The sequence below is a fragment of the Mus musculus genome, chromosome 1 (assembly GCF_000001635.26).
Source record: "Mus musculus strain C57BL/6J chromosome 1, GRCm38.p6 C57BL/6J".
Classification (NCBI taxonomy): Eukaryota; Metazoa; Chordata; class Mammalia; order Rodentia; family Muridae; genus Mus; species Mus musculus.
Window position 1 is genome coordinate 150,865,159 of NC_000067.6, and position 12,798 is coordinate 150,877,956.

The window sequence follows — 12,798 nt, forward strand, 5'->3', positions numbered from 1 at the left end:
ATTAAAATTTGATAGTGAAATCATAAAATCCAGTATCAAACCCCACAGTTCTATTTCACATGGTCACTATAAATGTTTAAAAATTAATTGAACTGTATATTCTTTGGGTCTAGTTAATTTGGGTATGTGATTTCTTTTTATCTGCAATGATTTTTATAAATTTTAAAAATAAAAAAAAAATAAAGTTTTACCTTAAACGGAAATATGTCAGATAACAATCAAGAGGTAGGTATATTTTACATTTGGCAATCATCTAATTCAATGCATCACTTTAAGTTTTGAAACAAAGAATTCATCAGTAATTATCTGTGTATGTTTTCTGGAACCAATGGAAGGAAAATTGATAGTATAAATTGTAGTAATGAATGTTAAAAATTACTTAAATGTTCAGTTAAAAGGCCCCCTCCTTCCCAAAGGAGAAAGGGAGGGGAGGGGGGAAGAATTGTGGGAGGGGGTGACTGGGAGGGGGGCAGAGAGTGGGATGTAAAGTGGATAAGTACAAACAAAATTAAATTAGAGTAGAAAAAGAAAGAAAGAAATGCCATTGTCACATTAGCCTCTAGGCAGCTCTATGGAGAATTTTCTTGACTGTTTGATGTGGGAGGGCCCAGCCCACGGTGTGCTGTGACACCCATGGGCATGTGGTCCTTGGTTGTATGAGAAAGCAGACTGAGAAAATCATAGAAGCAAGCCAATAAGCACCCTTCCCCGCATGCACTCCCACTGTAGTCCTGCCTCCAGGTTTCAGTCTCTTGCCCTGGGTTTCTTCTGTTCGTGAGGGACTACAAGATGTAAGCTGAAATAAACTCTTTGCTTCCCCCAACCCTCGAAAAAGACCGGGGTGAGGGGTGGGGAGATCTTGAGAGAAGTGCACTTGCTGTATCTATCGCATCTGAACGTCCTTCAAAATCAACCTCTCTGATTTCAAGTGATATCGTTCCAGAGCTGAAGGAACCCTCTAAACGTACAAGAATGAAATGGCTCTTTAATTATGACTGGGAAAGTAAACATATACACACATGTGTGTAGGCATCCATATAAAGAAATATGCATGCATGTACATATACCTATACTTACATATATTTCTATTTATGTTTCTTGTAAGTTTATGAAAAGTTTTCTGTCTTTGCTCTCATACTGTTCCTCCTCTTCCTCCCCCTCTGTCTTCTCTTTCTTCCCTCCTTCTTTCCCTCTTGGATATGCAGTGAAGTTTAATAGTTAACAGGAGAAAATAGCCATGACTGTGTAACCTAAATATATCACTTAAAACCACGGAGACACGCACCTACATGGATTAAAGCTAGGGTAGAGGTGAACTACATAATATAGCTATTTGAACAATTCCCAAAGCATGTAATAGAAAGGGTCTGATTTTATAAATTTTCTGTGTCTTTTTCATTGAACTTTGAAATATACATAGTCAATATTAGTAGAGAATTCCTGCCCAGTCTTCCTGGACTCTTTTTATCTTTCTAGTTCTACAGATAGCTCCAACATGCTAAGTGGCAGAAGATACTTCAGATGTAAAAATATTTACTGAAAGAGATTAGAAGCATGGGATCTTTTCGTAGTAACGAACCATGGCCTCAGCGGTACAATGATAATTGTGTTCTGTAGTGAATTCCTGGAAAGCAAGAGGACACAATGGAGGGAAATCTTATCAGTGAGGAACTGATAAAACCCACATTGTCTTCATGTCTTTTCTAAATACAAGACAGAGTGGGGAGAACACAGAAATAAACTGAACCTTTGAACTCCGAGGAGTTAGAGAGGTTTGAGGGCCTTCTCCAACCCCTAAAGGGAAGATGTTATCACAAGAGGGGCTGAGGAACAAGACCGGGCAGTGGTGGCAAAACAGAACGCGGCAGGGCAGGTGCGGTCCCAGACTGCTTTGCTTCTCCCTGTCGTTCAGGACACCCACCTCAAAGTTGTCAGAAACAGACAAACTCCAAAATAACTAATTTTTAAGACCAAACATTTGCTATATGACCCCAGCTGTCCTCTAATTCACAATCTGGGCCTCAGTAATATTTGGATTTACAGTCCTGAGTCACCGTGCTCAACTCAAAGAACTTTATATTGGAATTCCAATGCTTACTCTTCTGCTGGACGTGAGCCTGGCCTCAAAGGCAGGTTATAGTCCCCTGGCACATGATGCACATGCTGAAAAGGTCTCAGTTGTGCACTTCACACTTTACACGTGGGGAATTGAGATGTGAAACTCAGTCTCAATTAATCAATATTTTAGATCCCTCGGTTATAAATGTTGCCATTGACTGTAGACCAGGAGAATATAATGTACATGTGGAAAAGATTAGGTTATATTGGAAAAGATTAGGTTATATTGAATTTAATTTTAAGTTATGTCCAAAGCAAGGCTAAAATAAATCAGAACAGTTGAGGAATTTACAGATATGTGTGATGCCCTTCATCTCTCGTAATACACACACACACACACACACACACACACACACACACTCACTATATATATATATATATATATATATATATATATATATATATATATATATATATATATAAAACATGTTCTCAGAGACAAGGAGAATATTTCAAGCCTCAGAGTCACCAAATCATACCCAGGTGAGTAAAATGGTTCCCTTTGCTCCACATACATGATGACATCGATTTAAATAAGGTGGGTTCTAAATTTAAACCTCAGTGGCGAACCTTTAAGCCTTAAGCAGACAGAAACCACCATTTCCATGCTTCCAGGTTATCACCTGTCAGTCAGGTACATAACTCATCAGCAGGTGATCTTGCAACTTGTTGGAACTTTTATGGTAAGTGGAGCTTTGTCTGCTGAGTCCCACAATCAGTTCAGTTTATTACAATTCAAACATTCATAAAGAATATATGATGTTTCAAGTCCCCAGTAACTTAAATGGGAATTAAGAAAATTATGTATTTTAATGTTCCCATAATTCAAGAACTACTTCATAATTCACTAGAGTTATAACAGAAAGGAGTCCACTGAAGAAGCCAATGGCACGAAGGTCACCAAGAATAACGTACACATCCCCTGACACCATCTAATTCCGGAAGCCATGTAGATATACACAGGCAACGTATGAAGCTGGGAAGTGATGTCTTGGTGTTCCCAGTTTCATCCTCAATAACTCCCTCCCTGGCTGTAACTACTATTTATAAAATTCCTCTCTTCATGCTTCATGGATTCTGACTTACTGTCAACTCGTTCCCGGTCATCTTAAGACAAGAGTTCCTGTCTGCGTGCAGTGGATCCTCAGTCTTGCTCCCTATATGGTCACATGTACTCAAGAGACAGGATCTGAAAGTCAGGAGGGCAGAGCTCGTACCGTCCCTGCAGCTTCACTTGCTGCACCAAAGACTATGCATGGGTCCTGCCAAAACCCACTCTGGCAGCCCAGTGTTCTCCTCATGCCCTGCCTCCTGCTCCTCTCCCTAATCTGCTTCTACCTGTCTCTCAAAGGCTCTTTCCATCTGCTCCAGTACTCACAAGCAGATTTTTAATGCTTTGTAGTAATGTTTCTGTTTACTCTAGTCAACAAAGATTGTAATACTGACTCCTTTTCTCTGATGTGATAATATATATATATATATATATATATATATATATATATATATGTACATATATATATATATATGTTCATATACAGCTTTTTATGACTTTGTAAAGATGTATCAGTACAATACCTTTTATTAATAAAATGTGTATAGTTCATGAAAATTTCACACTAGGAAGTTTTTTTTTCATTTTTTATTAGGTATTTAGCTCATTTACATTTCCAATGCTATACCAAAAGTCCCCCATACCCACCCACCCCCACTCTCCTACCCACCCACTTCCCCTTTTTGGCCCTGGCGTTCCCCTGTACTGGGGCATATAAAGTTTGCGTGTTCAATGGGCCTCTCTTTCCAGTGATGGCAGACTAGGCCATCTTTTGATACATATGCACTAGGAAGTTTTATATGGACAAGGATTATGGTCATTACATAACCAATAAATACAACCTGCTCAAAGGGGAACCACTAGACAACACAGTAGACAAATGAGGATTATTAAAAATCAACACATACAAAGAAAGATGGAGCCCTGGTTTAAAAGTTTGTGTGTGGAAACCCCAGGGACTGAGTTGATGACTAGACCACTATTAACTCATGTGATGTGCCTGCCAAAGAGAGCAGATACAGGGCTCCCAGGAGCAGAGGGCCCCAGATGTGGCCAGATGCAGGTCCCCAGTATCACCTTCTGACAGAGGCCAGGACTCCAGTCCCTAGCCAGAACTGTTTGGGTCTGATAGTATCTGGAAAGCAGTCAAGCATCTGACAGGGTAACTTCAAAGACAATATTCAAAGTCAATTTCAATTCTAAGGCTCTAAAACTAATCTTTAACTTTTTTCAAGACCCAAGAAATAAAAATAAAGGTCTCTTGCAGAAATAATTGTTTCTGATCTATTTAGATTGAGAAAAATATTCTTAACTTTTCTTTATAACTATATTATTAGAACAAACATTGTTATTTTACTCTAGTAAACTGTTTTTGCAAAGAAGTGTTTGACTTTTGGAAGTCATTTGCTTAGGCGTTATCTAAAACCAGACAGAAGCAGGTCTATGAATTACTGTAAGGAATAGGCACCTCTTGGTGGGTTGAGTGGCATGCATGGACTGAGTCAAGGCATTGTATGTCAGTGGATTATTTTTACCTGGAGCCTGAGGTGTTTACTTTGCAGTGTGTTATGTGTTTATGCTTAAAATCGGACTCATGCAAGTGCTGTTTGAATGAAAGATCAAGAAACTTCCCATTGTAATTCACACCTACCCTCCTCCAGCCATTTGCATGTTCTGTTACCAAAACAGGCAGAATATACTTCTGTAACTTTTGTCCTTTGATGTTAACCCAAAAGATCATTAGTAAATCAATAATTTATTTAGTTCTGGATATGGTACCAGAATGGGTAGCTAAAAATGAGTCCCACATTTCTACGGGTGCCCACCACTCTCTCAGTTTCTTTCCTTCACCCTTTAGGACACATGGTACTTATCTTTCAAGGAACTTTACCTTTTAGAAACTAACAAAAACTGTAAGAAGCACATCGTCTGTCAAGGTGTATCATGTGCCCACAGAGAAGTTCTAAAATACTAAAATTTCCATCACCACCTTCATCACCATCATCAACACCATCATCATCACCACCACCACCACCACCACCATCATCATCATCATTATCACACTATAGAAAATCTAACTGTAATCACTCTTAAATAAACTTTGCCCCTCTAATTTAATAGAAATGTTCCAAGAAAAAAAGAGTAACTTTCTAATTATAATTAATTTTGCCATTTGATGCTCAGTAATTTTAGGTGAGCTAATTATTCAAGAGAAGTTGGCCAACAGGAATAGATTTAAAATAATTGAGAAATAAATTCAGTTTGATAAGGATAAGGCCATCCCTAAACTCCATCTGTCTTTTATTATCTGCTTTTCTGCTTTGAGCTAAAATAAAGAGAAATTATGTAAATAAATATGTTAATTTGATTAGATTAACAAGGTTACTTAAGGCAACAGTTCTAAGGAAAGCAATAGAATGATACAGGGCTGGCTTGAGCATTCAAAGCCCCCTGATTCATTTTGGTTTTGGTTAATAATTTCTTGAAATTATAATGTAATTATATCATTTCCCCTTCCTTTTCCTCCCTACAAACCTTCCCATGTTTCTCCCACTTAGTGTGTTTCATATTGATGGCCGCTGTTTCTTTTATTATTGTTACATACATCACAGATGCATACACATAGGCATTTAAGCACACATATAGATATAGATACATATGTACACATATGTACAATGTATGGGAAACTGAGTGAGTCACGCCACTTACTATCTCAACACTGGTGTTTATTCACTTGTAAGAATACATGCATGACACATGTACACCTGCATACAAATTGGACTTCTTGAGCAAATTGATTTCCTAAAATTAAACAATTACATACAGGTCATTCTCCTTTTAGAGTATATATTTTATAAAAACATATAGATATAACTATATTAACATATTTTATACATAGTAAATATATAAGAAATATAGGTTAAATGTATATTAAAAACTAAATACTTAATGTAACCTATATTGCATAATATTTATATATTATACATGCTATATATTAATAACATAATATGTTAAGTAATATATTAAAATAAAATATATAAGACTATATTTTCTATTAAAATAAAAATTATTGATACAAAATATTATATGTAATATAATATTATTAATATAATTATTACATATTATATAAAATACTATATATAAAGTATAACACCAAATCTAAAAATAAAATCTTTCAGACATTTACACAATATCTACATCTATGGTGATGTGTAACCCCTTCTCTCTTTTTTTGAGCCATGTTTTATTTTTTCCCTTTATTTGGCATCTTGTTATTTTTCAGTAGCGAATCTAGAGGTAAGGCATACACTCGTCCATAGCTGTGTGACTTAGAGTACAGAGAGTTATATAACGTGCTTCCTGGCTGGTACAGCAAATCCTTCTAAAGTCGGCATTATCTTGATCTCCATTTGTGAACATTTTTTGTTCATTTATCCATGTTGACTCATAACCTCTGTTAGCAAAGAATGTTAGTGTCAGACACTCTTCCGGGACAAGGAAACAATCCCCTCTCCCCCACCCATCTCCTGTTCTCGGTCCTTTACGTTTATCCCTTTGCTTCTCTTAAAGGCTTGGAGAAATTAGGCCCCAGCCTGATCTTCTCAAAGCTCTATCCTATTGCTATGTGAACATAGCTGTCCCACATACTTTTGGGTTTTTTAAGACTATGCCATTTTCTCAAAGGAAAATTAAGTTCTATGGAGAGGTTTGCATTTTGGGAGGATCAAAACTATATACAAAAGTTGTAAGTGCCATTCAGCTATGTAGAAATCTCTCGGTTATTATTTTTGTGGAATATTTTTTTTTGGTATTTCAAGTGTTTGACTGATGTGCTTTTTGTTCCCTAAAACATTTGGATAAAATAGTTAGACGCATAATAGTGCCAATAATTTTTTTTTCCTAAAACTCAACAAGCTTTATAATTTCTCATAAAGAATGTGACCCCAGGCAGCCCTCTTTCCTACATATTTACAACTGTATTAATGGCCAAGCTCTGTGTGATCTGAACACCAGTGGTTGTCATTTGTCATCCCCTCCTTTCCCCCAGAGAGAAAGTTCATTTGCCTTTCAACTTAAATTCTCTGTCCACCAGATGAAAAGAAATAAAATACATGTATAAATTCGCAATCAGCGTAATGATGTAAGCATAGAAACTTCTGTCAGTGTTTCTTACAAATGTTTAGATTAGTTTTCTCATTCCACTTCTCAATGGGAAAATAAACTAAGACAGAGGCGATGTTAATAGGCGAGTATTTAATAAGCCTCAAACAGCATTCTCTTCTCACTTTTAAAGACCAATTTAAATGTGAAGGGATTTTTTTTTTAGATGTTTGATCTTCCACAGGTCCAAGTTCAGTTTTAATAGAGCGGTAATCTTTGCTGTACTTGACTTGTTTTGGCAGGGGGTGGGGTGGGAGGTGGGGTCAGAAAGGTCAGGAAATTATAATGTCCAAAAAATCTATGAAAATTTTATAAAATATATAACATACTTAGTTACTCATACTAATTTATGAAACAATAAAACACTCTCCAAACAAAGAAAACAGTATATACTTCTTACATTAAATATGAAGTGTTAATGCAATCTAGACTTGTTATGTTTGTTTGTTTGCTTGTTTGATTTGGCCCTTACTTAATAAAGTTTTTGCTTTTATTGAAAAGAGAAGCATTCACTAGAAAGTTTCGAATTAAAATACTCCCATGGTCTCTTGATGTGTGTAATAGCACTCAGTGTTGAATGAAAGGAAAAACTGAATATCTCATTTCTTTCTCAACAAGATATTCTAATTGGGCCCTTGTGGATCTTATGACAACACAAAGCCAAAACAAAACAGCAATAAATAATAATTAATTAGACATGCCTCGCCCAGAGCAAATGTCTAGAGATGTGGACCCCAGCTCCACTTCCAAGAGAGTAGTGTTTTCTTTTGTTTTGTTTTTGTCTTTTTGGAGGTAAAAAAATCAAATGACCCTACATATTGACTGCATCAGACCCAATTCCAGAGGATGTTGGGAAGAACACTGCCAAGAGAGTCAACGGGGTGTGAGTCAGGAAGCAGGATCCTTCACCCTGGAGACAGATGGCGCAGGGAGGATTCGGGCACTCCCTGAAGATCCTTCAAAACACAAGCGGGGAGAGGCAGGAAACAGCCGTGCTGTGCCAGGTCTTATTTGGAATGTAGCTATTTTCAGTCTCTTCGGACTTTTGTGAAGAGAGTTCAGCTGTATTCTTACAGAGAAAGAAGCAAGCACTGTAAATCTCTTGCTAATAGGTCTTGGGCTTGAATTCTCCCCTTAAGTGGCCTTTCTGAGTCTCTAAAATATTATGAAAACTGAGATTGGATTTTTAAGGTATCTTTGTACCATTGAGTTTAAATCATTCTCATACAATGTTGTTGCTAATGTTCTTTTTTTTTTTTAAGTGTTATTCATTTATCCAACAACTATCGAAACCCCTCCCTATAACCGTGGTTCTTCCTCTAGATGAAGCACAGGCTACGTGAGAACTATGGGGCTCTTGTGCTCAGAGGTTCACAGTAAAATAGGTGAATGTAGAGACGGAGGCAACCAAGAACATGGAATGCCACCAGGGATAATCCCTTAATGGGATAAACAATTCTCTAACAACTTTTTTTTTCCTCAGAGAATCTCAACATCTAAAGATTTTTCAATTGTAAGGGAGAAAAAAGTGACTGCATATTAAGTAGCAATTTAATGGCCATTGTAGCAACACGCTATAAGGGCAAAGGGATGGAGGATTACTGATAGGAAACATAATTAAAATCAAGGGATGCTTATGCAAATTCATCTGCATATTCATTAACTATAACTCAGTTCCGTGTGCACACCAAGACATGCACAAACAGAAGCAGCCCCAGAGTTCCCACTCAAGCTGCTCGGCTAACACTGCAACTAATTAAATACTATCCTTCAAACTTCACTTTGACCTGTGCTCATGTGCACATTCTGGAGTAGCTATCTATCACTCCATCCTCTAGAGCCGGTGGTATATTGGGCCGTGTTGTGAGACTTTCCCAACACTTGGCAAACTGATGGATAAGCATGAACCATGCAGATAGTCATGAGGTTCTGCCTTTGGAACTGAACGCTGCTGCACAGGGAAGACAGAACAGTGTTTTAAAATGATAAGTCTCTGCACTAGAATGGTGGAACGAGAGCGATCAGAAGGTCTAATGGCCTGGGAGAAAGCATGCCAGCCTCGTGACGGAACCTCCTGTTGGACCTGAGGACAAAGGGGAAGCTAAGAAGCTGCGGCCTATCTCTGCTGACAGTGTGCTGATGGAGACGGAGATGCCTGAATCAATTATCTGAGGAAAGGAAGACTTGAAAGAGTGGTAAGATCCAGGGTGTTTGCGAGAATTCCAGACTAAAATGTAACAGAGGAAGTCCACTGAGATAGACCAGTAGATCAAGGAGTGGGGAGGTACTATCTAAATAGGATGGTAGCACACACTGCAGTGGCCTGCCGGGCATGACCATAGCCCTGAGGGGAAAGGTAACTATGAACAAGATATTGTGAGTCTACAAGAACCATGGAAAGTGACAAAGAGCCCAGTAAGATGAGAGCCGCAGAAGCCACTGAGAGTGTAGTAAAACTGTCTCACAAAAGCAAATTGTTTTTTTTTGTCTGTTTGTTTTTTTGATATATAACATGCACATGTTTTATCATGGCTCCTGGCACAAAGTTTGAAAAGCACAAACTCAGAACATCTCACAGGCTGTTGATTATATTTGACAACTAACTTTTTACACTTTTGGTTTCAGATCCCAAAGATAATGTACCTTCTAGTACAGGCCTGAGTGAAGAAAAGAAACAAACTGGGTCTGAGGGTGAGTCGGTGGGACTCACAGTCAGGGCTCGGAACACCTCAACTTCTCCTGTTATACCCCAGAAACACTTTGAGGCAGGAGGATGAAAGTACCAACAATTGCTTTCATCCTGAAGCTGCTTTCGCATCACATCATACATCAAACTCCTAAGACACTTTAGCTCAGCCATGACCCTATCTGTATGACCCTTTTTTATTTTCTCTATTTAATTCTCCTTTACAAGGCCCAGAACAGTCAAGCGGGCAAAGGGAATCTTCTTCAGAAGGCCAGTGAGTGGGGAGCCAGGGAGACCCAAGGAAGAAATGCCCTGGCCTCTGAGAACTCTGTTCTCTAGTTGGATTGGGGAAGAGACGACTTAAGGATCCAGATACAGAAGCAAGGATGTTTTCTAAGTCTGCACACACAGAATAGCAACAATCTAGCCCACTTCCAGTGTTGCCATCTCTTTACCTGAATTCCTCTGTGTAGAGGAAGTTGGCTTCACTGAGTAGCTTCCCAGTGACTTAGCCTGGGAAGCCAGCATCCTGGGAGGTCAGCAGACTTGCAACACAGTTATCTGGCTGGGCAGGCTTTTTGCTCCGTTGTCCATGGGACCAGGAAAAAAAATTGTTGTCTTAGACTGAGACTCCATACAGATGTGACCTCACATCTTGCAGCTCCTAATAGAGCCAGGCCACCATGGAAGTGCCGTGGGGGTAAGAGAAAGGAGAATGGCTGCCGCACGAATCGACACACTTTATCTATTACTTCTTTGGGTACTCTGCTTGCTGCAGAGGATGATTTCAGAACTGAGGAAATTGTTTTTAGTGGATTTAGTAGCACTAAGGGGACAATAGACACCCACCCATTCTCCAAGCACTGCTTTCAAATGATACTTAAAGGAATGCTTCCGGCCTTTCCTATTAACCATATGATATTCACACTCAAAAACTCTATAGGAGGGAGAATTGCCTTGGTTATGTCTTTCATGTGGTAAGAAAGGGAAGGGACCTGTGTAGGACTAGACTCAGCAAATGCTTCCTATAAAGAAGCCAAAGAGCCTCTTCGAGAACTTCTGAGCTCTATTGTCTCAGGGCAAATGAACTTACTATATCATATTCTGTATCTATTGCGTAATTCATTCTAGACATGGGTGGGGAAAGAAAATGACATTTCTTGAGTCCCTTGAGAGACAACAAATACTTCTTTCAGATTATAAAAATGAAGAGAGCCAGCCAAAGATAAGCGATTTCCCACCTCACTCACCTGAACATACAGTTCTCTCAATTCATACTGAAATTTTTTTGGATCTGTGGTAATTGTCACTGGACCAATTTCTGTGGAGATTAAAAAAAAAGGTATAGATCAATGAATAGTAACCATTAACATTTAAAGACTTTATTATGTTTGCAAAAGACTTTTTTCTCCGTAGTATATAATTGTTGGCTAATAACAGGGAAAATGTTAAAGACTCATTTTATAGCTACTGAGAGATCATTCATAAGCTCCTGTGAACTGGGCATGTCTAGAACAGTTCATTTCTAACCTTAGAAAACACAGGACATAGTCAGAAATGCCACAAGATCTATTACTCAAATATGTGGATGAGTTCTCAATGAGGTGTATAGTATCTGTATATGGGCACTTTCAATTATGTATTTAAATTTTTTTTAAGAATAAGCTTAACTGAGATCTAGTTCTTTTTAATTTCACCAGTCATAAAAATACTTATTGAGCCCATACATGACCTCTAAGACCTAAATGAATTAATCAGGCATTCACCAGATAATTCAATTTTCTACATTATAGAGAAAAATTCATCACAGTTAGTTCAAAATAAAATACACTGCTAAACAAAAGGGAGAAGGAAGAGAAGAGGAGAATAGGCGTTCACCACCCAGCACACAAGGTTTCTAAATACCTTTGAGAGGTACTGACACGAGGGTATTAGCCGTGGAAAAATACTCCTCATAACTTCTTTCCCTGCATTTGAGCTGGCCAGGTCTCATTATCGTTATTCTCCTGAGCTGTCTTGGTACCTTCAGAGCTGTGTTCCCTCTAACTAGTCTCAGAGGTACTGAGCAAGCCACTGCTTCTAACACCAGCAACTTGGGACTATTGCTTCCCATGCAAAGGCATGCCTTGTGATTCAACTCAAGTGAAAAGAAGCAGTCTGGACAGCAGCTTGTTCTAAGGATGGTTGTAAACACACATGTACACGAATATACACACACAGATGCAACATGTACACACACAGGTCATTTTTGGCACTGTGACAAATGTTTTCAGTACCTAAAAAAGCTTATTCTTAAAAAAAATTTTTAAAAACACAATTGAAAGTGCCCATATACAGATACTATACACCTTATTGAGAACTCATCCACATATTTGAGTAATAGTATTAAATTCATCTGAGTATCATGCAGAAAGATATACCATTTAAATTCTTAGAGTAGAGGGAAAGTTTTATACTTTGTGTCAGGAAGACATAGGATGCACCGGAAATTACAGCATGCAGTGGCAACGCAAAGCTAGAAAGTCTCAACAGTTAGCTTTTATAAAAGATGGCCTAGTTTCAGAAGCATATTGAATTTTATACTTCAAAGGACAATTGCTAATTAGCCAGGCTTTGCTACATATGGCTTGAAAGCAGACTGTTGAGTTTTTAAAATAATGAGATAAATTGGAAAGGAGCACAATGTCTCTGCTGTGACCTATGTCATTTTTCTAAGAAATGGCACAAGCTAAAATATCTTTGAACCTTCCCTATAGATTAGACGCCTCTCGATTTGCAAAAG

At 38.1% G+C, this 12,798-nt stretch overlaps 1 protein-coding gene across 4 annotated transcripts in view; it reads right to left on the bottom strand.

Moving 5' to 3' along the window:
- Nucleotides 1-12,798, bottom strand: part of Hmcn1 (hemicentin 1) — a 431,153-nt gene that overhangs the window by 302,659 nt on the left and 115,696 nt on the right. For all 4 annotated transcript variants that reach the window (XR_387184.4, XM_006529757.4, XM_006529758.4 and 1 more), the window contains exon 2: nt 11,267-11,337. Coding sequence is in view for 3 of the 4 variants with exons in the window: in XM_006529757.4 (XP_006529820.1) it covers nt 11,267-11,337 (71 nt within the window). In the remaining variant the exon portion in view is untranslated. The remainder of the gene's footprint in view (nt 1-11,266; nt 11,338-12,798) is intronic.